Here is a 27,405-nt window from a genome sequence, read left to right as displayed (position 1 = left end):
ATGACTGCGGCCTTGAAAGTTCCTAAAGTAGTCCAAGTTTTTGTAGGACATCCAGAACACAAAAAAGCCAGTCCTTCTTTCCTTGTTTCCACAGGTTTTCAAAAACCATGACATAATAAGCCTGAAATTTTCAGGCTATTGCTGAAGATTTTAGCAGGCAATAGTGAATTGTCTTATTCTGCAAAAACTCACTTTATTAATAGAAAATTAGAAAATAGAAATTATGTGGCTTCCCATTTAACTGATGAGACATGAAATACCTCACCAGTAATTTCTTATCAAAATATAAAGGAAATCTGAAAAGAATAAAACTTGAGCAGGAGAGTACTAAATAGCTATTTAAAAGTAGCTGCTTAATGATACAAATACAAATACCAAGGTAATACTTTCAAAGATTATATTAATTTAAGAAATGCCTCTTAAACAAAATAAGAATTCCATTTAATTATAGAGCTCTTCAAAGCATCAGGAATCTCCTTTTAGTCACTTACTGAAATATCTGCACACATTCAATATTTATGCTGTCTTTCCCTCTATCCATTTTTAAACAGAATTAAAGGAGTAGCTAAAACTCTGCCAATAAAATGACAGGAAGGCTATTTTTAGTCTAGATGATGTAGACCAAGCATAAACAGCCCATGGCTATGCTACTATTGAGGATCAGATCTAAATACAAGTACTAGATTTCCTTCCTATTAGGGGTTTTTTTTTTTTTTAACAGCAACAAGAATTACAAAGTACATACTGGTCTGTATCTCTTAATAAATACTCATCCTAGAAGGAGAACCATTTTTCCCTTCACTGAACCAAAAAAAAAAAAAAAAAAGCTGATGTAATACTGCCATACTACTCTCTGGTAGAAAAAGTGCATTTGAGGCAGTAGAGGAAACCTGCAACGTGCCCAGAATTATAAAGCCTCACACCAAAAGGTGAGAAGTGTTGATTAGCAAGTTTACCACGCTGCTTTCAGGGGCTTTAGATTGCAGACCTGAGACATCTCAATCTCCAGAGACTGCAGGGTTTATCAATCAAGCAAAACATGACTCAATCCCTAATAAATCCACGAGAGAAGAGATGAAACCAATGGATAACCACACATAATAGAGAAACAGAAAGAAAATGCTGCTCAGCTGTAACATCTGGCACCTCCAGAGGCCAGGGATGTGTTCATCCTGTACATCACACATTGGATACCCAAGCTGGGGTTACATCCACGAGCAGGCTTGCCTTGGTCTGCTCTTGTTCATCTGCTTGTGTGTTGGCTCACAGATGAAAGCAGCTAAGGGGGAATGCCTAAACCCTGAGCTATCCTGGGACAGCAATCCTCAGCTGAGAACTCTCCCAGACCCAAGTACCACCAACTGCACAGAATCACAGAATTCACAGCATGGCTGGGTTGGAAGAGACCTTCAAGATCATCAAGCCCAACCCAGCCCCAACACCTCAGCCAGACCCTGGCACCCAGTGCCACAGCCAGGCTTTGTTAAACACACCCAGGGACGGTGACTCCACCACCTCCCCGGGCAGAACATTCCAGAACTTTATCAGTCTTTCTATGAAAAACTTTTTCCTTATATCCAAGCTATATTTTCCTTGGTGCAGCTCTTGGTGTCCTCTCAGTCTGTCAGCAGCTGCTTGGAGAAAGAGACCGACCCCACCTGGCCACAGCCACCCTTCAGGAGCTGGAGAGAATGACAAGGTCACCCCTGACCTCCAGTTCCTCCCTGCTCCATCTGGAGAGCCAGGAGCCAGCCTGGGTGAGGCAGTCACTGAGCAGCTCCTCCCTAAACTTGGGGATTGTTTTGCTCACAACTTATCAAAAGCCTGGCAGATATCTCAGGTGTATCACAGAAACTTCAGAAACCCCCTCAAAACTCAGCTCCCATGGCTAAATCCTGAAATGTTCACATGTGGGCCACACAATCCTGTCCTTCCCAGAAAAAGAGAGGTCCAGCGCCTTAGCAAAGATTACTAAAGATCTCAAAACCTTAAATATTGACCCACCAGGTTATTTTGAGAATAGCAGGTGCTGCTTTGGACGCAGGGTGAAGTGGATTTCTCTTGTGCAGTACTCACACACTTCCACTGAAAAGTGGCAAACTGGTTGGTTATCTTTGTTTTCTGCTTTTACTGTTCAACAAGGCTCAAGCAAACACACTACCCAAAGATTACTGGTTTAATATGAGAAAAAAAGTAAGTCCATTTAGCAACTGTTTTGTAAACGCGAACTTACAACACCAGAGTGAATTCTTAAGTAATTTTTCCTATAACAGACTTCAAACAGGAGAAAAGTAGATGAAAAGCCCATAGACTGTGTTTTCATAAGCTAAAACCAGGTTTTTCAAACCTTAAATACCTGAAATGAGGCATTTAAAATGAACTACTTTCAGCAAGTGCTACCAGCTGTTTTCTGAAAGTCAAGCAGCCTATGATTGGTGTAAGTTGGCAGCCAAATTCCCTTTATTTATGTCTGCATTTATGGACAGCAATAAAAAGCTTTAATTATTGTACACTATACAATTATTGCTTACTTTCTTCAGAAGGAAGGAGGAAACAGAACAGTTAATTCAGTAATATAATTCATTCTGAGGGGGAATAATATGGTGTCAATGTTAAGCTGGCCAGAAACACCACTTTAACTGCAATAAATAATGTTTTCCTTCTAGGAGACAGCTTCGCTCGATATTTCAAAAGCTATTGGTTTTCAACATGCAATGAGAAACTTTAAATTACATTATGTGTGATACAGAATCCTTTGAAAACCCTATGAAATATAACTGAGAAAAATCAAATACAAAAAAATATCAAAACCGTGTAACTAGAACAACTGTGAGAAAGAGAGCAATAAAGATGGCATGACCAAAACCTAATTTACTTACACTTTGGGCACTGTAGTCCTCACCCATTTTGCTTATGACAATCTACTTTTTGCACAATTCTCTTGGCCAGAAATGTAAGAATAAAATGTACTCTGGAATTTAGTTATAGCTAATACCCCCTAATTTAGCCAAAGCAGAAAGTAGTATTTGCACAACAGTTTTAGAACATTTTTTCTTCAGCTACAGTACTTTGCAGTGTATGTTTATTTTTTTCCTCTTCTCTCTTTTTGGCACTTTCATGAATTCTTTCAGAATTCATGAAAGAAGACTAATGACTAGTTTGCTCTCAATAAAAATAATTTAAAAACCCATGTTCCTGTATGTTAACAGCTCAATAAAGGGTAATACTTTTTGTGAACCAGTGAAAGAAATCGATCAGAAAAATGGTATGAAACAATTTCTGTAGAAGTGAAAAATTTAAAGAAACTATAAATTTGTGATTTCCTTACAGATTTATGTTCCCCCAAAACCATTAATATTTTCAAAAGACTGGAAAAGTTGACACTTAATCTTGAATTTCCAGAGTTACAATAAAACATTGGAAATTTAAGTGTGTTACTAGTCACAGCAAATGTTTGGCAGCATTGATCTGTTTCCCTACAAAATGTCATTTTAACCCTTTAGGGTTAGTATTAGGTAGGGCTATCTTCCAGTTTCCTCGTTCAGAGAGTACTTTGAGTCACTTCCTACCCAAAGATCATAATTAAAACCAGAGCAAACTGCACTGAGCCAAGGAGATCCAGATGGGTGCACATCTTGGACATGGAAAACCATCCTCCTCTCATCCCTTTTCCTAAGAGCCCTGAACTTGAGGGCATGGCAATAAGGTTCAGGTACAATGCACACCTGTGGATGAGAAAATGGGACTTCCTCTCAGCTTGCATTTTCATTTTCCTGCCTTTACAGAGATACAGAAAACCTGAGATGCGTTTTACCATGTAACACCCTGATTTGTTGCTCTTTGTGAAATGAGAGCATGATACAATGACAAAATATCCTAATTTTATTAAAACTCGTGATATTTTAAAGAGCATTTAATGGAAGTGGCACTCAGTTCCTGCTGAGAACTACTACAAATATGGGGCTTAACTCATTTTGCTTCTTAAAGACTCACCATTAATATCTTTCTAACTCATGCCCACAGCCCCTCGTCTAAAACATAGTGAATAATACAATAGTGATTAATATAATAATGAATAATACAATCCTTTACAGAGATTTGTAGAGAAAGAGTTTTTCAATCCTTATCAACCAACATTTTTACAAAGGATGTCCTTATTCTAGCTGTCTTCCAATAGTTAGAAAGTGGGAATATGTCAGCTGCTTTACTTTTCTGGCAAATGCAGGAGAAGTTGACCCACTTATTTAGAGACTGAACAGGCCAAACCCTTTCATGCTGCAACACTGACCCTTAGCACAGATCCTGAGAATGAGCAGCCCATTACAACATGCACAAGTGACCTTCCAGAGCATTAATGACTTTGTGGCGTACGTTCTTCCCTTGCAACAGCATGTGGCATAAATATTTCTAAACACCAGAATGATTTGTTTAAGTAAGTTCTGTTAAATGGGCTCTGTTTGCTAACAAGAAACTGCACTTGCACTGTATTACAAGGGTTAAAGTTTTGAAAAACTGAATGGAATTCTCACATTACAGTGTTATACAACCCATAAAACAAAATTAATTGTTAAATACATTTCAGGATATTACAAATCTTCCTATGAAACCTAAGAGTTAACAATATCTTCCTGTATTTGCCTACAGACAAATAATTAATAATTTAATTTACAGTAATAAGGGGTATACAACAAGAAGGTGATATTTTCAAATTAAATTCTTCCACATGTGCACAGGATATGTGTTCTGAAATTCCATATACTGTATAAGATTGATCACTTGATTTCAGTCCAGAGTACCATTAAGATTCAGAGAGTTTTTCTTTTCTATTAGGAGCTCTCCAAGTATTGTTTCACCTCAAGTTATTATAATTTAAAAATGCTCTCCCAAAACTTTAGCTAAATTGTACTGTCACAATTTAAAACACGTATATTTATTCAAAATTGTTTGAAAGAATGTAATACATTTTTGACAGGCAGTCTTTTACAATATTGAAATCAAATCCTTGATTTCATCAAACCCTTCATATTCTGTGCCTTATTCCTGGAAGGCTCATGCCAAAATGATTTAGTTTGATTTTCTTTAACAATGGTAGGTTGGCTTGACAGCATCTGACAAAACAATTCAGTGAAGTACACCATACCAGGTAAAGAGAACCTGAACTGGCTACTAGGTGAAATAATGCAAAATGGAGCTTGGTATTATGACAGAATTAGTTTTGCAGGAGAAGCTTTTTTTTTTTTTCTTCAGTATTATTAATTTTAGATTAAGAAAATGTTATGGTATTATAATTACTGTATTTCAAACTATTTTTAAATAACCCAGTTGTGAATATAATGGGGAAAATGGACAGGAAAAATCAATGCAAAAAACCTGGTTTTGCTGGTATATATTCCAGCTGGATTTTATTCCAGTGTTTTGCCTTTCTCTGTTGGAAATTTTAGTTTTATATGCAGAGCTCCCTGCACTGGAGCCCCCCAGCTGGAGTGAACATCCAGCACAGAGTTTGCCAGGTATGATGCAGCTGCTCAGGGTATCCCATGCAAGCCCCAGGGCTGGCTGTGTTCTCAAACTCATGGGGGTGAGAAAGTTGAAGAAATACACTTTCAGTAACACTTTAGGAAAGTTCTGTCTCGTCCCTGAACCCGGAGAACCGGGGAAGTTCCATCCCTGCCCCAGGCCCTGGGCAGCCAGGCAGACGCAAGTGCTGGCTTGGTAAAAGAAGGTTTATTTTGATATCATAAGGCCCCGACTGAGGGTCAAGTCTTGTCTCATGGTCTGTTTTGACAATCTCAAAATGCAGAGCAGTTTTTTCCATATCTCAAGGTATATAGATCAGTATGGTAACGTGTATGTTGCAGCATGTATTAGCTTATTTTCCTTATTTTACTGAACAGTTGCTATAGAACTGCCACTTCACCTAAATTTATAATTAACCAGTGTTTTGCCTTTTGTCAGCTCCCAGGTTCGCTTATTCCTTTTGTGAACAGTGGCCAAAAATAGCTCATTAATTCAACTGCATTTATTTACAAATTTAGAAAAACTTTAGAAACTTTAAACTTTAGAAACATCTGAGGAATATAATCAAGATTATGTTGTCTTCGGCCATTAATGAGGACTGCCTCAAATTCTCTTGGGAGAAGCTAAAAGAAGTGGTGCTCTCATTGCCATTTTCTAGTTCTCGCTTCAACTGAGAGGCTGGTATGGCATGGATTTGAAATATATACTGATTTAATATATAGTGTATTTTAAATATATACTGATCCCATATGTGCTGCTGACAGGGTTGACTTGTTACTCCAGAAGAAATAACCTAAGCCTCTGTTTCTATACCTGCTCCTGATGAAAAATTACTCAGGGAATGTTTGCAGGAGCACAGTTCTGGCACTCAGTGATGCTGCCAGCTCCTGAGCCCCTCAGGACCAAACCTGTGCTGTGGTTTCACTGAAGCACTGCAGACATCAGCTCTGACTTGTCTTACCCACCTGTTTTGGTAAATAACCCCTGACAGCGGCCACTTGCACCTCCCTTTTGCAAATAAGAACTTTACCACAGTGTAGTCTGTCTAAGACAAGCAATGAAAAGAGAGACACTGAAAGGAAGACAAAAAAAGTCAGAAATACAGAGATTTCAGATGGAGGTTACCTAAGCCACAGTTCCTGTTTTAAATGGCCAAAACCACCACCTTAAAGAGTTTGAAGTCATCTTCCAAATACCAGTGTTGGACACACAACAGACACAAGGAATACCTGGAGTTGCAATTACTTCTTATTTTGGCAATCATTAATTTTCTCACAGTCTTTTACTGCCAGAGGAAGACAGGACATTATTTGAATGCCTTTGGAATCATATGTTTATTTTTAACTCTGTATAGGCTCAGTTGCTGGTTTTGGTGGTTATGTTTCCTTCCAAAGACTTAACCTTTTACTCTGGCAATTACCATGGGGAAAATGAAATACAGAGTGCTCACAGCGCCATACTGCATCTGCCCTGCTCTGAGAAACCAGCCACAAGACTCCTCTAATTTCTTCTCCTCTCCTGTTAGGAAACACCTCTCAGAAAAGAAACTCCTGAACTTGTAGCTTAAGCTCTGGAAATTTGTTTTTTGCTGCGTGGCAATTCTTTAAATCATATATGACATTTGGCTTCAAACTGAGCTGGATTCTAAAGATTTTTATTGTGGGCTGCACAGGTGGTGTAGCCATTTAAAAGAAAATATTGGCTGCTGTGACTTGAGTTCTGATTAAAAACTCAAAGTTTGATTTGAGTTCTGATTGTTGACTTGAGTTTTGATTAAAAAATGTATTTGCACAACAACTATTTATTAGACAAACTACAATATAAAAACTTCTAGGAAAAAAGCTTCATCTCTATACTTCTAATAATTGACAGTAACTTGAAGACTTATAAATTAAGCAAAACTAGGGAATTAAAAAAACCATCCTCACAAACTTTCCTACTTGCAAGCGTTTATCTGAATGCATCGGGAGTTTTAACTCTAAATAGATAATTTCAGAGGTCTGTGTTGTCCAGACAATAACAAAGGGAGTTAATCAAATATGAATCTTCTCCAACTGTCTTGTCAAACCAGGTAATGATGTCCTGCCAGCCAAACTCAGAGGGAACATGCAAAACAAATACAAAAGTAAACAGGCCCTAAGCTGCCCAAGGGAAAGTCAGCAAGATGGCAATTTCAATCATTTGGAATAATACTAAAGCAGCCTTAGGCTTTTCTCAGAATGGAAACATGTCACTGTTACTGCAATATTTGAACAAATCAGACTGCAAAAGAAAGGAACACTTATGTAATCACAGCCGTGGAACAGCATTTTACTCAATGGTGAGGTGGAAAATAATTAGGGGAAAATGTCTTTTTGGAGAGTAATTATAAATCTACCTAAATAAGAAAGATAAATAATCTTCCAATAGAAATCTGGGGCAGCGAAAAAAACAAATTTAAGCAGAGATTTCTAAAGTCTTGACAGAGGAGGCTTTGGAACAACAAAGATATAGTTCTGTCAAATAAAACTATGAACGTAATGGTCCTACAAAATTTCTCCAATGTTGATAAAAGTTACACTCAGAGCTACAAAGCAAGCAAAAAAAGCACTTCAAGAACAACTCTGCTGAGCGGCCGCATTAAGACGAACGGGTTGTCATATCATTTAACTGAGAAATCAAAAAATATTTCAAATATTTGGGGAACTTACCTAATCAGTAAACGTTCAGTATGTGTCTAGTCATGTAGCCATCTTTTAGTCAATCATCAGAAAATCAAAGGCAAATTGGCATGACTCAACCCAAACTTTAATACCGCATGATTGTGTCGTGTAAGCTTGTTTTGTGCGAGGGCTGCTGTGGTTTTAGCAGAGAGATTAACGACCGGACCTAAGCTGGCCTCCAAACCTTGCCCTGCTGATGCCTCAAGCCCTTTGAAGTCTGACCATCATACCTGGCAAAACAACAGTGGGAACTAGGCTGGTGTCAGATCTAATCAAGTTTCCTGCCTCAGCATAGCTAACTATGGGGTACACTAATTGGCCCAATTGCGGATTATACCTTTTGCTACAGATTCGAGACAATAATTTAGTCAAATGATGGTTTTTATCTCCTTCTAATTAAGATTCCAAAGTGGGAAGAAATAGGATTAGACAGGCTAACTTCAAAATTGTGTCCTTTAAAGTGGCATGCACATAAGATAGATCTCTGATAATACTGCATATAAGAGAATATTGCTAGTAACTAACGTGTGAAGATTTGGGAAAGCTTGAAATAGCTACTGCACCTTTTAGATAAACATGGAAGTTTTCCTGGAAGGTTCCTCTTCATAATTTATAAATGGACAATGAGCACTCATAAATATTCATTGAAAAACCATTTTCATCCTGAATTTTAAAATAAAATCTCTTTGGAAAACATTTCAGTCGATCTTATTTTGATGAAGAAGACACAAGGAAAACTGAAACAGTTAAAAGATTCCGCAGGCTATAAAGAGGCGGAGTTCCTCCCACAAAACTGCAAACTAATAAAATAGATTTGACATTCAAGGTTTTCCACCTGTGAGGGCCAAACTATAAGGAGTTATTTAACTGGTGAGTGGGAGAGATGAGTAAATCCATGGCCGATGCTTTTATTTTAAACTGTAAAAAAAGAACGGTCTAGTGAAGAAAACCCTTTTGGAAGAAATTTCACCATAATTCACAGGTTCTGTGTTTCTAGCTTTTCTTATGCAATTTGATTTTAAAGCAGCATTTCAAGTAGAGGGCAATACTGTTATCCCAAACTGTGTATATAAGTACTTAGAATATTTCCAAAAACTCTAAGGTACTCTATATGCATTTTCATTTGATATTTGAGCTACATACTGAAGAAGTCCTAACTCACTGCATGCTGCACAAGGCATATACAATGCTTGCAATGCACACTGTTGTGCTGCTTTTTGCTTCTGCCCCCAGAACCAGCGCTGACTGACTGCTGACACATCACATTCTAACTGCAGAAACCCATTTTAGAAGCCCTTATTCACATCCTTTCCTAATTCAGTTTTCCCTCGCTCCCATTTTCTTACTGCCCTTCTTGCTCCAGCCAGCCTCTCTGCTTTCCCTAACAGTTTGAGGGAGAAAAACATTTGTATTATAGATTAGTGAAACATGTACAGGAAGATCACAGTAGGACAGTGATCTAACATGTTCAAAAAGGGATAGTTTGTGTCAGTTCAGCTTACAGAAAGCATATCTCTAACAAAACCTGAAGTTATTCAGAAGGGGCTGCAGCTGAGCAGCGAAGGCAGAAATTATACAAGTGGGTCCTCCACGCACGTCTGAGGCAACAGGTTGTTTCAAGAGTTGCACTTCACTCCTGTTTCCAATGTCCCATGGCTAATTCAATTCTTTTTATAGAGCCTCCCGCTAAGGGTTTTCTTTCCTTCCAAATTACATTACAGATTAGAATTTTAAATGCGTCTGGAAGAGAAAATTGTATTCTGAGACGGGACTCAGGGATGAGAAACCACCCAAATATCCTAATTCACAGCTATAATAAATGAGAATTTACTATGCTGTGAAATGAGGGTGCATGCTTCTCTAGACCTCTCAAAACAGAGAGAACATTTGTATTTTAAACCAAACAGAGACTACCAAGGGTTTTGTTTCTACTGTACTGCTCAAAAGCAGTTGTTCAAATGCTTTAATACCTCACAATGCCTGGTTTCACTCGCTGCATTCTCTGGAAAGCGACAAACCTTATAAAGGAATTGTCTTGGGGAAAAAAGCCCTCCTCCATGTGTTTGCCTTGAAGTGGCTTCTGAAGAGGATACCTCTAGTTGAGAAACTTCTAGCACTCACACAGAGATGACCTGCATGAAGAACTGGCTGCCTGATTAACTATTAACTACCTCTCAATAGGATTAGATAATTAAAGACATTGATGACCATTAATTAGGAGGAGGGCACCTTAATTTGTCACTTGATAGGGCCCTTTCAATGATTTATAGGTTAGAGCTACTTGCAATTGTGAAGGGGAGGGGGCAGTGAAGAGAGAGAACCCTTAAGTTACCTTATCAAGTGGCCAGCTAAAAAGGGCAGAGGGTCAAATAAGGGCCAAAGTGGTCACTTAAGGGTGAAGTCCCAAACACCAAAGCAGTGCCAAGCCACATTGACCAGCATTTGGTGATGGAGTAAAAAATATGCTAATTTATTGGTGGCAATTCTCCCTTTTTATGGTTTCAAGCAGTTAAGACAAGTGGCCTGCTTGAGAGCTTTTCATTTGAAAAGAGATTAAACAAAATGGTTTGTCAGGGATGCTTGGCTGTTTTATGTCTTTGTTAAAAAAAAAAAAAAAAAAATTGCCCAGACTGTACCGATGACTATTGCATCACCCTGAGAGCCATCTTCCATCTCTAAGCATTACTTGGTTAATAAATACATCAGCTCTAATTGCTTAATAGCGCTCTGTTCATTTGCTCTTTAGCAAGATTAAAATGAAATACATCTTTTGTATAACTGCCTTCTATCAGGACTGTCTGCATAAAGGTCACAGAAAAAAGTTTAAATTTAGTAGGAAATTTACTTAAGGACATTAGTGTAAATGATACTGTGTTTAAAATGACATAAAAGAGCGAAAGGTGATTTCAGTAATGCAAAGAAAATGGTTTCTGAATACTGATAAGGACACTTATCCCCCATACCACACACAATTTTAGGCAACATTATACATTAAAATCCCTCTACTGGGGTAATAACATGTAGCTACTTTCCCACCCACTAACACAAGTAAGAGCAAGTCATTAACATTTAATTAAATATGCTCCTGACATCCTTAGAAACATGTCATGCTTTGTTATTGAAGGTTGTGGCCTACTTTCTATGTACATTTTAAACCAAAATAAAGTATTTATAGCCGACCGATTTAGTGCAGCAAACGAGACATTTTTAATTAGAAGGCATATTACAGTATTTTATAAACCCCTTCCGAACAGCAAAGCCAGAACGAAATGAATTGGCATCATCTGATGCATATTTTATGTATTTCAACAAAACGAAACATAAGAGATGGGATTAGCTCCACCTTTTGGGTTCTAAACAGTGAAACAACGTTTCTCTTACCTCGATGGTGAACTGCTTCCTTTTTAATCTAAAAGCAAGGTCCTTCGTGTCTGACACATCACAGATCAAGCTATTAAGCTGAGGAATCTGATGCACATGAACCAAACCTTGAGGAAAGAAAGAGTAAAGGAGGGGGGGAAAAAGAATTAAGGAAACGCTGTCATCCAGATGCATAAATTAGAGTCTTACAGCAGAATTCTGTATATTTACACACACTCATCCTCCCCTTTTTAAACTGGAGCTTACTACCAGGAGCAATGAAGCAAACGGCGCGATTATGCTCAAGTAATCAAGCAGAATAAGATAAACAGAAATCCTTGTGCGAGGAAAACTAATTGCACTTTGGTACAGGAGTACAGATGTAAAGAGCCATCTTAATACTTGTCAAAACTGCAGCCGGTTTGTGTGTGATTTTCCCTTGTATTTACAGTAAGCAAATATGGCTATCACCTTGCATGCTGCCCACGGCACCACGGAGTGATCTTTATTTTATTAAATGCACCAGTAAGCAGCCAGCAAAACAAGGCTTATGGGTTACTGATAACCACTGAAGCTCTAATGAGAACTCCTTCCCTTTGTGCCCCGAAAACCACCTGAAAAAAAAAAAAAAGTTTCTGGGGAATCCCGGTTCAGGTGACGCTTTTTAATAATTTTTAACCCCCCTGCCACCCCAGAAGAAATAAATATTCCTCCTGCAGGAGGCTTCTGGAGCTGCTCAGATGTTTTTAACAGTACTAGGTGCACTGCAAGCTCTGCGTTCTGTCAGCTGCAACTCAAGCTGATTTTTTCTGACAAGGACGCTGGATGGTTTTTGTGCAGCCTAATATAGTCTCTGAACAACCTAAGGGGGATTTTCTATGTCTGAAACCCAGGAAAATTCTACAGGGCTTCTCAATTACTGGCCTATATTTGCTATTCATAAAGCCAGAGTCTAAATGGAAATACTGAACATTTAAAAAAGGTACCTGACTTTCAAAACGGCAGCTGCGAGAAAATCCCCAAACATTAAACCTCTGATTTAAAATGAGACAAGTATTTTTTCAGGCATTTATTTCTTTTTTTAAAGTTTCCTAAAATTGAAACACTTTAAAAAGCAGCCTTTTTATGGGTACTAATTACTAAAATTGTCAAGAATATTAGACAAGGGTTATTACAGTTTTAAGCCTTCTATCCCTGCCTCCTGTCCAGTGAACTAGAAGAATTATTTGTTAGGTTTTTGAGTACAAAATCTAATTATTACATACAGGAACAGCAGGTATAACACAGCGTTGCTTATATACAGTATCCCAAACATTTTCATTTAGGGGTAATCTATATAATTTTTTTTGTTATTTTGTGGCTTTTCAGACATTTAAATTTGCAGGCAGCTTAATAAAATGATTAAGGAGGATTCATTAAATAATGCAATAATGTAATCAAACTTCTCCTGAGTAATGTCAGAATCTTTCATCATCTGCAGCAAAAAAAACCCTTAAAATATATTTTTAGGCAAAAAAAGAATCCACGAAGTTAAAACCATTAGAAACACCTCTTTCCAGACTGTCAAATTAAGGTTGTGCAAATCTCAAAAGCTGTGTATATTGGCACATAATTTGTATTAAACAGCACCAGAAATGGCTTAGCGTACATTATTAGAGGAAACCAGGAAATAACTGCTAAGACACACATTGTCCTAAAGGATCTCTTCAGTAATGAAAAAAGGAGTATTAAATTGACGGAATTATGTTAGCATAAACAAAGGCCATATCACGATTATACAGTTGGAAAAATAATTAGGCAAATTATCCCAGCTTTTGTTCACGATTTCTTTTTCATTCACCTTTTTTTTTTTCAGATAATGAAATGTGCACCACTTTCACAGTCAGAAAGATTTTTCTCTGATTTATTAATTACAGCTTGCATACACACAGTGGTGTCTCAACACCATCTTTGCTTTTTTTTCTGTGTACTCCATACATTCTGCTGGGGAAAACACTGCCACTGTCATGTGTTTACAGCAGATTTCAGATAAGCAGTTTACTTTCAGCTAAAGGTTTCCATGGAACTACAGTAATATCACAATAATAAGAGCTGTAATTTATGCACATTCTGAGCAGTGCTCCGGATTAGCTAAAACTGTTATTCACTGCTCTGGCGGTGCACAACTTCTAATATTATTTTTAAAATTTAAATAGTTCTGCTGCAACAGCTGACAAAAATCTTTGGGAAACAAAACGCAAGATTAAGCACCATTACCCATTTTGAAGATAAAACACTTGAAAAGCTACATGAATTTTACCAAAATCAGTTTCATATTTTACACGCCCACATTCATTTCCTTAAAAGTGCAAGTGCTGTAACCTATAGCTGACAAAACAGAGCATTATTTTTTAGACTAAGTCTACCCAGCACATAATTCAGCAGTTTATTCACCTTACTAACTAAAATACATGTTTTCCCGTGTTCTCAATTTAAAACTTGGCAGATCAGAAAGTATTGATTTCATGACAAGTTCAGCTCGCTGGTCAGATGATTGCCAAGCCTCCCCTGCATGTGAATTCCCCAAAGCCTGCCTGGTGAGATGTACATCTGATTGAGCCATGCCTCAGTAATGCAGCTTGACAACATGCAAGGAGTTGCCATGTTTCCTTTGCAGCCTTAATGCACTTTGCTGAAAATTTCCCTAACTCAAGGCTGCTTAGGCAAGGGGAAACATTTAAGAGGTATAATTCCAAAATGAAATCAAACGCTGCTTCAGAGCAGATACCCAACTGGAGGGTGAGCTGCTAAGTGCCCTAGAAACACCCAGGGCAGACTTTTTGCCTTGCTGAAGATGGAACTCACCGTGGTAATCCTTGTACAATGGATTGGTTTCTCTCTCCGAGCCAATAAATGATTCAAGACCAACCACCATATCTGACAAGTTTGTTACACGTTCCATAATTGCTTTATTCTGTAAGACACGGAAACAAAATACACATCCTACGTGATGAAAAAGGTAATTAATGTTCATAGAGCAAGCCTTGGTCTCCTCAATGACAAACTGTGAGGGGAAAATAGGTCATCAATACTTAGAAATTATGTTAGAAGCCTTTTTTCTTAAAAAAAAAAATTCTTCAAGTATGTGTCTAAAGGAAACAAATATTTGACAAGGATAAACCATGAAAGGGCTAACTTAGCACTAAATTAACATTTCCCTAAATCTTCACAACAAGCATTTGCTCACATCAGCAATATTTACAAGCCATGTGTTAGGCTTATCCCTCATTGATTTCTGCTGTGATTCTGATGCCCAGTTTTTGTTTGGGTTCTGAAAACCTTGGTTTTTAATACACTTAGGCACATCATCTCTAATATTTTGAGGAAGCAGAACCCACACAATTATTCATTTTGGCTATCAGTGGAACATGGAAAACTCCATGCTATTTTCTTAGCATTTTTCCCTCTAAAAAGTTTCTCTCTGCACCAACATATGACTCTGAAGCTTCAATCAGCATTACCATTTCTCAATATATTTGTGATTTTTTAAGTGCTGCCTTATGTCTTGTTCTACAATGTACTGTCATATGCCTTAAATAAGCTGTTTTCCACGTGGTTTTCTTTACTCAATTTTATATAGCAGAAAGAGACATTCAAAGGTCACAACAGAGATCTTCAGAGGTAAGTCACAAAAAATGTTCTTAAATGCTTTGATGATGTCAGTATTTAATGAGGAAAAAAAGGAAACATTTCTGTGGTAAAAATCAAAATATTTCTTGAAGATAAGAAATAGTTATCTTAAAGGTACCTGGACAGCTGGTATAATACTCTTCTTCTTAGTGCTTGTAGGTGCTACATTTATCAAACCTTCAGGGGTATCAAGACTAATCACCTCAAAATACCCACTACAATTATAAGGAATTAACTCTGCAGCTCCAGGTTATAGTTTGGTATTTTTCATTAATTTTGAAGTATTTTGTACATTTTGCACTTCTTTCATAAACTATATGACTTCTGCTTATTCTGAAAAGTAAATTTTAATGCTGACAAACTATTCCATAATAGCATTTTATCCGTTAGGAGCAGAGACACTAAAACATCCCCAGACATGTCAGAATAGTCCATGCACTGTGCTGACATTCAGGTTTATTAAAATGGTGATCAACCTCCCAACTGCTCCCATGAACCCACATTTCAATAACCATTATTTATTTTCTAGCCACAGAGAAGCTTACAGAGCAGACAGCAAAGGTGAAAATCTCCTGCTCCTGTCAAAGAATAAACAGAATTCTGTTTTCTGACCTCTGTATGAAGTTGTGGTCTGTCTGGGACAGCCCAATCTGCTCAGGTTACCAGCCCTAAATCCACAGATCCCATGGCACCTTCACACCCCCTCCCTTCCCCATCTTCTGGGCCAGATGGCATCAAATCCTGGGGAGGGGGCTCTTTTCAAAGCCTCTTGTGCACAGGCCAAGAGCATCCATCCCTGTGGAATCAGGGAACTTCCATTTTACCCACAAATCTAGCCATGGGTAATGATAAAGTGGTGTCATCCTACAGAATTTCCTTTCTGAGGAATAACATAAGTGATGTGAGGTAAAAGGACACTGCCCACACACCAATCCCCACACCCTGCTATTGCATCTGCCCCTGAAATTGTAAAGCTGGCTTGCAAATCATTTCCTCTTCTAGGAGGAGAGAGACAATATATTATATTCTAATGGAATCTTTATTCTATGGGGGCAATCACATAAAGATGGCATAAATCTAAATCTAAAGTAGTCAGTGACCTCTGTAATCCCACAGACCAGAAATGACCATCTTTTGTCAGTTCTTCAGGAGGCTGCTGGATGCTATTTGTGTAAGTAAGAAACAAAGAACTTTTATATAAATAAATAAACACTGATGATTCCTGGAAAGAAAGCCTAACTCCTGATACAGAAAAAATATCCTATCCTTAGAAAAAAAAATTTGCTGTCCATTGATGTTTTTGCTTGCCAGTTTTGGCAACAATGGGTCACAAAAATTGTGGAAAGAAACCATCAGCAACATATCCCCACCACTGACAGTCCTGCAAATCATAAGAATAGCATCCTCCTATTTGGTTTTAATTCAAAATTAAGATTCAAGTGAGGGACAGCACCTCAATATTTGCCTAATATGTTGGGTTTCAGGTCTTCCTCTGAAAGGGTTTGCTTTCTTAAATGGTGCTCTCTTTGCCCACGCTGATTTTGTTTTTGCTTTTGAAGTGTATCAAAATATTCCCCTGGCTTAATGCAGTGTATCTCGGGAAATATTTTGCACAGTGAATGGCCACACCAAAGAGACATTTGCTTATGTGGCATTGTTGCCATAGATCTGTATCTATCATGTATTTTCTAGTTTGCAGTGTTCAGCACATTAATGCCCGATCAAAGCTGACGTCAGCACACAGATAGTTGTGATGTATGGCACACTGACATAAACACACAAATCATGTTGCCCCATCTGGGCTGGAAAATTTAACAGAGCTCCAGATCTTCCTCCAGCCCCATACAAATATACCTCCTGCTTCTGGCATAAACTTGGCAGCTCTGGAGGGGAGCCAGGACATGGTTAGGAGGGAAGCCAGGAATGGTGAGATTCAGGGAAAGAGTTTGTTGGCAGCTAGAAGAGGTATTGTTTTAAATTACACTAAAAATGAAAAAAAAACCAACAAAACAACCCAAAAAACCAGTCTTGGAAAGTTTTCAGTCTTGCTAGATGTGCCGCAGTTTTTATAAATTAGTTAGTTCAGCCAAAATATAATTATTCTAACAACATGGTAGCAATCCTGTTGTGCAGGCTGGGCTGGGCATCCATTCTATATCTTACTTTGTGCTACTGTTTGAGACAGACAATTTCTTTTAAGTGCAAACTTGCAATATTTGGGTTCAACCAAAGTGTACTTTCAAAACATGTCAAGAAAATCCACGTAGCGAGCTGGCTCTGGAAATGGGAACTGCACACGTGTTTAGGCAGCTTTGGGGAAGGGCAATTATGGAAAAAGATTGCTTTGTCTTACTAATTTATTTTCAGAAGGTACATAGCTTTGAGTAATTATTTGGGCAATAATTTGAGTAATTGTTTTAGATATTGTTTAAAAATATTTGTTTACAGCAACAGCTGTTTAAAATGCATCGTGTTCTGCGTTTGAGTACAAAGCATGGGACTCCCCCAACAGAAATTCATGCATAGCCTGTATGCTCAAACTTACACACTGAAATTAATATTGTGTGCTTCTACTGGATTGAGTTCTTAATGCACCACAATTTTATCATTACTACTATTAATCAAATCAATCTTGGTTCATCTGGATTCCGTATTAGGAAAAAAATCTGTCTTTTCTCCTCTGCTCTCATTTCTAGTTCTCCTGATTTCCTGTCAAAATTTTTCCAACACGCAAAATCCGTCCTCTCATTTTGCCAGTCTCTAAAAATTAAAAACCTCACAACATTTCTACAATGCAAATATTTCAATCCTCAGTCCTTGCACTGCATAAGTAAAGAAAAGCCAGGGAGTGGAAATTTTTCTTAGGACAGCCTCAACTTTTCTACATAGTACATACAAACAATATCAGAATTTAAAAGGAAAATAAGACACTCATGTTAAAGATCTCCAATAAGATACAATTACCACCTATATAAATACTTGAGTTACATGGACTTTTTGCATATATTTGCATTTTTATTCTGATTAGTACATGAACATAATTTTAATATGGATTCACATACTGCATTGAAAATAAGGTATTTCAAGAGCACACCTCTTTTCAGAGAGCCATTAGGCCTATATTTTGGTAGAGGGCTACTTCTGTATCTTTACATTCTGGTAATATAATCCCCTCACTGGTTTTATTTTAAATAATTTAGTTAAGAATTAATACATTGAATCCTACTTCAATTTCATCACCTAAAACACTACTTACAAGTATTGTTTGTACTGGGACAAAACCCAGTTTAAGTATTTCATATGACAGCAAAGAGGAATTCAGATACTTCTCCCAAGCCCAGGTAAAATTTTAATTGGAGGCAACAATCTCTGTTGTTACCAACAGGTGAATCCAGAAATCCTGACACTTCATTTGAAAGAAGGTCTCAGTAATAAACACCAAGCAAGTTTATGCCAAATAATATGAATCTTATGAAATTAAAGAAAATTTTGGTGGGTGAAGTTTCAAGAAAAGCAAAAAGCAAAAAAAAAATTATTTTTTTAAATTCTGTTACATTCTGTCACAAAACTGAAGTAAGCTTAGCACCATAATGGAGACAACCACATTCAACTAAAAAGAAACAGTGGTTGGATATTCAATAAATGAAACAATCCTTGATATTTTTGAGAGATTATCACACAAAGATGCAGTAATGACTTCACAATACACAAATATTGACCACTTGTCATTACTACTTCATCTCCAAAGGACTTTACATTGGAAATATAAATTATTAAGAAACATGGCTTAAGTATTTATGACCATTTGTTAATAATTACTGCTCAAGAAAAATTCAGAATCACCCATACATCTTCTTTTGGTAAAAGAAGTTAGGTAATGGCCCCTGGTATTAGTTTTATAGAGAGATCCAGTTTGTGCACTTATTATGATTATTATTCACAAATAATAATAGGATAATAGCAGGATTCAATGTATTAATGCATTATTATTATTCACAAATCCCCAAAATAAACGATTAACCAAATGATTAACCAAATGATTAACCAAATGATTAACCTCTGCCAAAAAGTGTTATTTGATAATTAATAAAGACTGTAAAGTATAAAATTCTATACATCTTCCAACCCCAAACTGGTTAGGTGTGCTTGCACACAGTACATTTCCTAACTGAATGTTGGCTTTTGGATCTAAAATGAATGTACACTCGGGCCATGGGAATATAAAATGACCATTAACAAATTTTGGTGTGCAGAAATCTGTACCAATCTCACAAGAAAACCGAACACAAGTGCCATGGAAGACTCAAGAAATAAACTTAGAGGATTTGCTACAAAGCACAACGCCTTCAGTGATGAGAAATCCACACCTGGGGATTCTGACTGATTAGGAATCTTCTTTTACCTTTGAAGAACCCTACTGACTACAAAAGAACTTAGGTATAATATCCTGTATGGATGAAACAAGAGAAACACTGATTTTGGTTGATTTGCTTATAGGTAAAATAACATTACTATATAATATAGTAATTATATAATCTATCTATCTATATGTATATATTTATATATATATATAAAAGATAATATATAATGTATATATTATTAAATTCACTAATAGACAATATAAAATTATAATATATGCATTATGTATATATTATAATATATATTACATAAAATATTGTAATAGCTAAATAACATAGCTAGTTACATTAGCTAATTTAAAGCAGTACAGAATATCTCAGAAAAATTTTATACAAGTTGCAGAAGCAAAGAAAGGACAAGTAGTGAAGACAAGAGCAGGCAATTAGATGCAGCATACTCATAAAAATGGGAAGAGAGTAACAAAGCATCTGTTGGTCAATATGTTACACAACAAATTAATTCCAGATTTTGGTTGTTCTTTTAAGGCTGCTTTTAATAACATTCGTCTTGATAGTTGTCTCTGCTGTGGGAACTCTGCAGTGTTTTTGCATGTTACCATAAAATGCCAGATGAAGGTGGATGACACTGTACACAATTAATTTTGGTAATTTTTTAGGAAGAATAATGAGCCGGGAAATAAAAAGTAAATAACACATACTCAAACAAACAAACAAACAACAAAACCCAAAACAAACAAAAACAAACAAACAAATAAAAAACCCTCCCAAAAAAACCCCAAAAACCAAACTTTGGATCTTCATTGAAGAGGGACTAGTGCATTACTTGAGCTATGAGAGCATCTAAGGCCAGCAAACCCTGGCACCTTACAAAATCAGAAGTATGTCCATTCTGCCACTGAAGGGCAGACCTGAAGGCCACCAGTGAAATGAGAGCTCACTAAAGAGAGATTAATTAAGCAAGTCAGTAACAGTTGCTGCTGCAGCCTAAAAAAGATGAACCAAGTCTAGGAGTTTGAATCAAATGTTCCATCTGTTGATCTCCAGTGCTTCACAAAGGACAGGCGAGTGCTGCATTCCTCATTTACAAGTCAGTAACAAGCACAAAGGTGTCCTGCGAGCTGGCCAAAGCCAAAAGGCAGTCAAGAGTGAGCTGGGATCCCAGCTCAGCCTTCCTCTGCAGCTCTGCCTGCCCCCCCAGCTGAGCTTTGCTCCAGGAGGTGCATCCACGGATTTGGGATGGTGTGGGAGCGGGAGCCCAGAAAGCTGGGTGCTGCAAATCCTGTTATTGTCTGGCTGAAAGAGGTGACAGATGTGCAGTGTGTTAAAGGGTGACACTTTTTGAGCTGAACCCTGCCCAGTGCTTTTCTCTTCTCTTTCCTCAGCATTCTGTGACTGAAAGCACAGGCTGCAGGTAACTCTGAGTGGTTCTGGGGCATGGGGCTCTTGCACAAGTCCTGCTGCACTGAGGAGATGAAATAAATCTGGTTGAGCCCTTCTTCCATGCAGGAAAGAAAGAAATCAGTACAAGATGTGGGCTAAGATGAGCCCAGCACCTCCCCTGAACATGATCTGGTTTTCACTAATGAGATTGTCTCACTGTTATAAAAGCATATAATTAGAAATCTATGGGTTATTTCTTGTCTTTAAGCATTGAAAAAATGAACTGATCATTTGAGTAGATTCCTCTAGAAAAGTGAACACAGAAAATATGCCATGCTACAAGTTGGTCATAGGGCAGTATAAAACAGAGATGCAAAAGCAGCCTGAAGAGTGAGTCATAGTACAAAAGAGCCACAACAGAACTGCCAAAATTACATATTTGAAACCAACTGGCTTAACTAAAATCCTGTGAACTCCATTGGGAGTCATTCATTGTAAGAAAAAGATTCATGAGTTCCTTTTGTTGCCATTTTGCCTGAAAAAAATGTCATTGCAGTTTTCTTATCCATTTAGAAAGGCTAACACTCACTGCAACTTCAATTCTTTAAACAGTGAATCTCATTTTATTGCCAGGTGACCAAAAAGAACCTGCACTATTATTTCAGTTAACAGCACACAAGCATCAAAAGGAACACCTAACTGGTGTTGATAACCAAGTGGCAAGATTCTGAAATATAAAAACCATTTAAAAAACTAATCCCTTATCCAGTACAAAATTACAGGCTGTCATCAGGAGCAGGCTGGCAGAGCCGGGTCCAGATGGGAAACTGGCTGGGCAATAAGGAGAGGTAGGGTGGAAATGATGGGTGGGCTGGAAAGGAAGGGGACCCAAGGAAAGACATGACTGCTCCCTCTGCTGGCAAGGGCCTCCCCTGCTTTAATTTTTAACTAATGAGTAGGCATTTCTTTAATTATTTAGGATCTAGCCAATAAATAATGCAGAGTGCTCCTTCCTCAGTCTGTTGCTGTGTGTTTGCACATTTTTGAACTTATGGTGCCCTATTTCACTAGAATAATTTGCCACAGAATTAAGGCTCAGATGGATGTTTAATGGAGAGTTCCTGGCTTTTATATTTTAATTCTTCATAAAATGAAAAGCAAGATTAGGCTATTTAACCTTAAAATATTATATTTTACAATGTATACTCATATCATATTTAATTTACACATTTCACAATCTTACCACAAATTGCTTGTCATATCTTACTCTAACAAGGACTCCTTTATGTAGCAGTAAGATGCTATAAAATTAAGCATTCTGCAATACAAACATACTAAATGACACATCATACCAAAAATGTATCCTTCTTCCATGAGTAAAATCCATGACCAGCGAATTCAGCGACAATGTTCGTACTAAAACTGAATTAAAAGATGAAGATAAGCCATTCATGACTTGATTTGTGATAGAAATTAATAGCTGCAGTAAGAACATTTAGAAAAAAATCTGTTCTAAGATTTTGGCCTACAACCAGAAGCTCCCAGAACAGGAGGGATCAGCTTTTTTTGCCCACTGTTCTCATCTGAATCCTGGCTGCAAAGCTACTCCAGCTCCCAGCTTTCCAGAAGGCTCCATCCCAGGAATCCTCGCCTGCCATTTGGTTTGCTGATTTTAATCTCACAGGACTTTCTTACAGTGGCTCCACTATGCTGAACTGGCACTTGCTCCTAGAAGTGAGTTATTATTAAACTTGTAGGTCAATTGTGGCACTAACAACTCTTTGGAAGCTTTCAGCCACAGTGTACAATTTGCTGGTCTAATTAAATATTAATTCTGAGTGTTACATTCTGTGGCTAAGAGCTTTTATTTTCCATCATCAGTCTGGAAGAGAAAGAGGTTACAAGGCTAATTTAATTTTTTTTTTCCCTAGCATTAAAGCTTAACTACACAGGCACAAAAACATCATTAAAGATGCAGTATTCCTTTTTATTATGATTATATTCTAATTAATAGAGAATGTCTAAACAAAAAGAGGTAGAACTGGTTTCCGAAATTTCAGGATTTTTAAACACCACCAAAAGTTCCCATCAAAATGTTCCAAAGCACACGTTGCACAGAAGCTCAATATTTGGTTCTGTGAAAATCACTTAAGATGGAAATCTTAATGGAAATAAGATGGAGATATGCAAGGATTTAAATGTAAAACAGTTTTACACAAAATTTTTGCTCTTTGTTCTGATTCTGAAACAGAACAGATAAACCCTACATTTAATGCTAGTCTCAGGGCTTATTTTTTTTTTTTTTCCCTCAAGAACCTGAACTTAAGCAAAAAAAACCCAAAAAACAACCCCAAACAAACAAACAAAAAAAACAAACCTGCTTTGGAAAAAATATGCCATACCTTCCATTTTCTAAAAGAATTACTTGCTCAAAGCAATAACTCCTTTGCCCTGTATTATTTGAAGTCACTCTTTTAATCTTTACTTATCAGTGTCCAAATGGGCTCAATACATGAGCCTCCTCCCTTCTGCTTCCATAACAGTTGTGTCCATGTCTGGACACTGGGCATTATATTAACTGCTTAGTCCAGTAGCCAAAAGATTCCATATGCTTGAACAGATGACTATCTCCATACTGTGATGGGATATTTAACTGTTTAGCTCTAATGCTCTAGTTCAAAGACTTGGTTCTAAATCTCACCTGATTTTCATAGGAATATTTTCAGTTTATACACCTAAAGTGTAAAATAAAATTGCCACGTTGCATGTGCTCCTGCACTTCCCCAGTTTGACACGTGCATTTTGGGAAAGAGGGTTTTTTTAATTAAAGAGAGATGGGGAGGATGTGTATATAGTGTCCTCCTAAAAAGTAAAAATTTATTAAAATGACAAGGCTGTTTTAGGCATGTCACTTCAACAAACAGCGTTGACTATTCACCATAATATAGTTAATTTGGTTAACAGACAGCTAATATGTGGGGACAAAAACATGCTTCAGACGTATATTGTATTTGGTTTTGAAATTTGGGTAGTTGTTATCAAATCAGAAGTGGTAGTGCTAGAACACAGCATGTTGGCAACCAAAATCTGATTCTATGATACCACATAATACTTTTATTTCTTCTACAGCATGGTTAGCAAATACCATCAGCAATAAAAGAAATGAAAAAAAAATACTGTTTCTTAAATTAAATTTTGAATAGGACACTTTCCTGAGCTTCCTGCTCAGTCAGAATTTTAAAGATGGTTTTATGAATGTCTAAAAACCAAAACACTCATACCTTAAAACTATGTGGATAACCCAAAATACTTGTCATAAACTTACAACTCTTGATAATTATTTCTACAGCTGTTAAAATCTATGTCTCACATACAACAAAATGCAACACTAAAAAACAAGTAAAAAAAAATACAGAAAAATATTAAGACCGTTTAATCCTCATGGTTTCTATATTGCAGAGAAATTTGAAAGCTTCCTGAATTATGATATAAAACCCACATTATGTTGGATCTCAATACAAATCTTCGTGCAGCTACCTCATCAAATTCATTTGGAGGTTATTCAGCACTTTACACCAGTGAACTCTCAGGAGTGAGAGCTCTAAGGTAGGCAATCACTCTTAGTTCTTGTCATATGAATAAAGATTTCAAACTGTGAGAAATTCACCAGCTATAGGAGTTCACATCTTTTAATCCTATATTAGCAATGGATTCTTGACTTTGAGCTCAGCTGCTAAATCACTCAGTGTGAACACAAAAGGCTTGGGATGTGAAAAGGTTTGTTTCTGAATTTTTCTACACTGAAACCTACAGTAACTTCTGCACTTGGGTGAATTAAAAACATTAATATTGTAGGAAATTAATTTTTTAACCTACTGGATGAAATAATGAAAATACCTTGCTAAACAGAACTTCAGACTCTCAGGACAGGCTCTGTAAGAAGACTTATTCATACTGACTTTTCATTAGTCAATTAATTTCCCTTGGTACGTGCTGACTAATATGGTTTTTAGTCCTTACCAGTAATACCAGCTTGAAGTTCAAAATAAAGGATGGCTTTAACAAGTGCTATGCTTTCCCCATTGAATACAATCATCTACTCAAAAAAATCTACTACTACTTAAGAGATACAAAATTGGGAAGGACAGGAATAGAATTAAAAGCATTCTTTAGTATTTTGAGGGAAATATCTTCTTGGATTTACCAATGATTTCTAGCAATTAAAGAAAAAAATACAGCAGGAAAATATTTTAAATTCTAATTTAGGACTTTTCCATTATAGACCAGTGACGTTAAAGTCCTTTCATTCACACAATTTCACAGTAAATATTTTTCTAAATTTAGGTATTTAAATGCACTGATTATCAAAACACAGAAAAAGAATTCTTACTTGCTTTTATAATATTCCTTAAACTTGGAAATTGTAACAACAAATGGAATGACTCTTCAGGCTGCCCTCCTTGATCAATGCTATTTTTTAAAAATGGAAGTAATTTTCCCTTTTCAAATGTACCATATGATTTCTTAGGCACAATGCATTTTCAAGAAGCAGTAGGAAGACTTGAAAAATAACCTTCCATCAACTATTTTAATCACACTTGTAAGTAGCTCAATATTTATTACCTGACAGACAGTGTAAGATAAGAGGATGTTCAATCGGTAGAAAATATCAATCAAGTAAAAACTTGTCACACATCACCTGAATAAAATTCATAATTGGATAAGTTTTTTTGTAATTTTCTTGAAATCCTCTTCCCGAATACTGTATTCTTATTTTTGTGGTTGAGAAAAGAGAATTTTCTTTTTTCTTCATGCACTGCTTGCCCTAGAAGTTCCATCAATAAAGCCCCAAAATCTGTGTGCTTTAGTGGACTACAATTTTTTTCCAGTTACTCTGGAAAAACTCCACACACAAACAGACTTTTTTGGCAAACTTGTTTCTTTTACCAAAATACAGCCTTACAGGACATCATGAACGGTCCCACCAGGCTGGATTAATGAGCATTATCTTTGGATAAATGCAATTCCAAGTTATTAAATCTAAGGCAGTGGATTGCTAGAATAATGTAAGAGCCACATTGGTGCATTTGTATCACAGAGGGAAAAACATCAAGAACAAAATCACTGTTTAATGCTCTGCAATCACTGAAGAGTCAAACCAGACATGAGAATGTAGGGAAAGTGAACCAACAATAATAGCATTACTGTTTATCTAAAAAGGGAAGTGACTGTTTAGAAACAGATTAGGAAGGCAGCATGAGAAAAAATGCAAACCAGAATACAGAAAATATCAAATAGGGAGGATCATTTTAATGTCTCACCAGCCAAAAAAAAAGGACAATATATGAAAGGTAAAGGCAAAATTAAACTTTCTGAAAAAGAAGGAAACGAGGTAGAGTCAATTTGTGAGCTCCCTGTCACAGTACAACATGCAAAGTATTTGGCAAAATACAGGAAAGAAAACAATTTCAAAAAATATACATACATACATATATATATATATATATGCATTATTCATATACTTCATATAAAAACCAGAATTAGTCTGGGCTGAAAAGACATTGCCCCTGTCAAAAATCAGTACCAATAATTGTTTTATTTCTTCTTCACTGGAGTAACTAGTACTGGAGATTGACAGAGACAAGATAAGTTATGTCACTACCAAAAATATACTTTTTCATGGCAAAGCAGGTAAAGACAAAGCTATTTTTTTGTCTCTGTTATCAGGACAAAACTTTGATTAAATGTGATTTTGAACTTACATGTCCTTGATGAAAATTACACATGTGAAGAATTTACGTGGAGGCCACCCAATTAATTTAGTTAGGGGCTGAGCTACAACCTGGGAAGCAGAGAAACTATTAGAGTAGTTCTAGAGTAGTTCAGGGGAAAAAATGAGGAATTTACTACATCTTCAGGAAAACAGTGTGAATTCTCTATGTGTTCAGTGCACTGACTCGAAGATTCAACAGACAAGGCACGTGCTAGAACTGGCTGATCGAATTAAACATTAAACTTGGAAAAAAGAAAAAATCCCTCTGTCCCTCTGTGCTGGGAAGAAGAGATGCTTTCCTCACTTTGTGAGCGCAGCAGAGAGGAGAGGAGCCGTGCGGAGGGAAGGAGAGCAGCTGCTGTGATCACCAGGCAGCTCGGCACATGTTGGGCTGCGCTCTCCAGCATCCCCAATTAACGGTGCCAGGGAGGCTGCACACATGCTCCCAGGGGCTCTCTGGCAGGCTGCTTGGAGAGGGCAGCAAGCACACAGCAGGGCTCTGGGAACTCACTCCTGTGGGCTGGGAGGGACCTCAGCAGCTCTGCTCCTCCTGATGACAGCTCTCTCCGCAGCGCGGTGCGGAAAGGGCACACCAAGTTTCACAGTTTAAAAACCAATAAAATGA

The 27,405-nt window shown here is 37.1% G+C and overlaps 1 protein-coding gene across 5 annotated transcripts in view; it reads right to left on the bottom strand.

Annotated features, from left to right (window-relative positions):
• ELP4 (elongator acetyltransferase complex subunit 4) overlaps positions 1–27,405 on the bottom strand; it is a 138,136-nt gene that overhangs the window by 62,901 nt on the left and 47,830 nt on the right. For 3 of the 5 annotated variants that reach the window (XR_005257156.1, XM_038138810.1, XM_038138808.1), the window contains exons 8-9: positions 14,424–14,532; positions 11,601–11,707 (exon numbers count right to left, since the gene is read on the bottom strand). Coding sequence is in view for 4 of the 5 variants with exons in the window: in XM_038138810.1 (XP_037994738.1) it covers positions 11,601–11,707; positions 14,424–14,532 (216 nt within the window). In the remaining variant the exon portion in view is untranslated. Of the gene's footprint in view, positions 1–815; positions 3,726–11,600; positions 11,708–14,423; positions 14,533–27,405 lie in introns of those variants that run through there. The other 2 variants (XM_038138807.1, XM_038138809.1) reach the window with 1 other exon arrangement.

Source organism: Motacilla alba, chromosome 5 (assembly GCF_015832195.1).
Source record: "Motacilla alba alba isolate MOTALB_02 chromosome 5, Motacilla_alba_V1.0_pri, whole genome shotgun sequence".
In the NCBI taxonomy this organism is placed as follows: Eukaryota; Metazoa; Chordata; class Aves; order Passeriformes; family Motacillidae; genus Motacilla; species Motacilla alba.
This window is presented reverse-complemented; position numbering and strand designations above follow the sequence as displayed.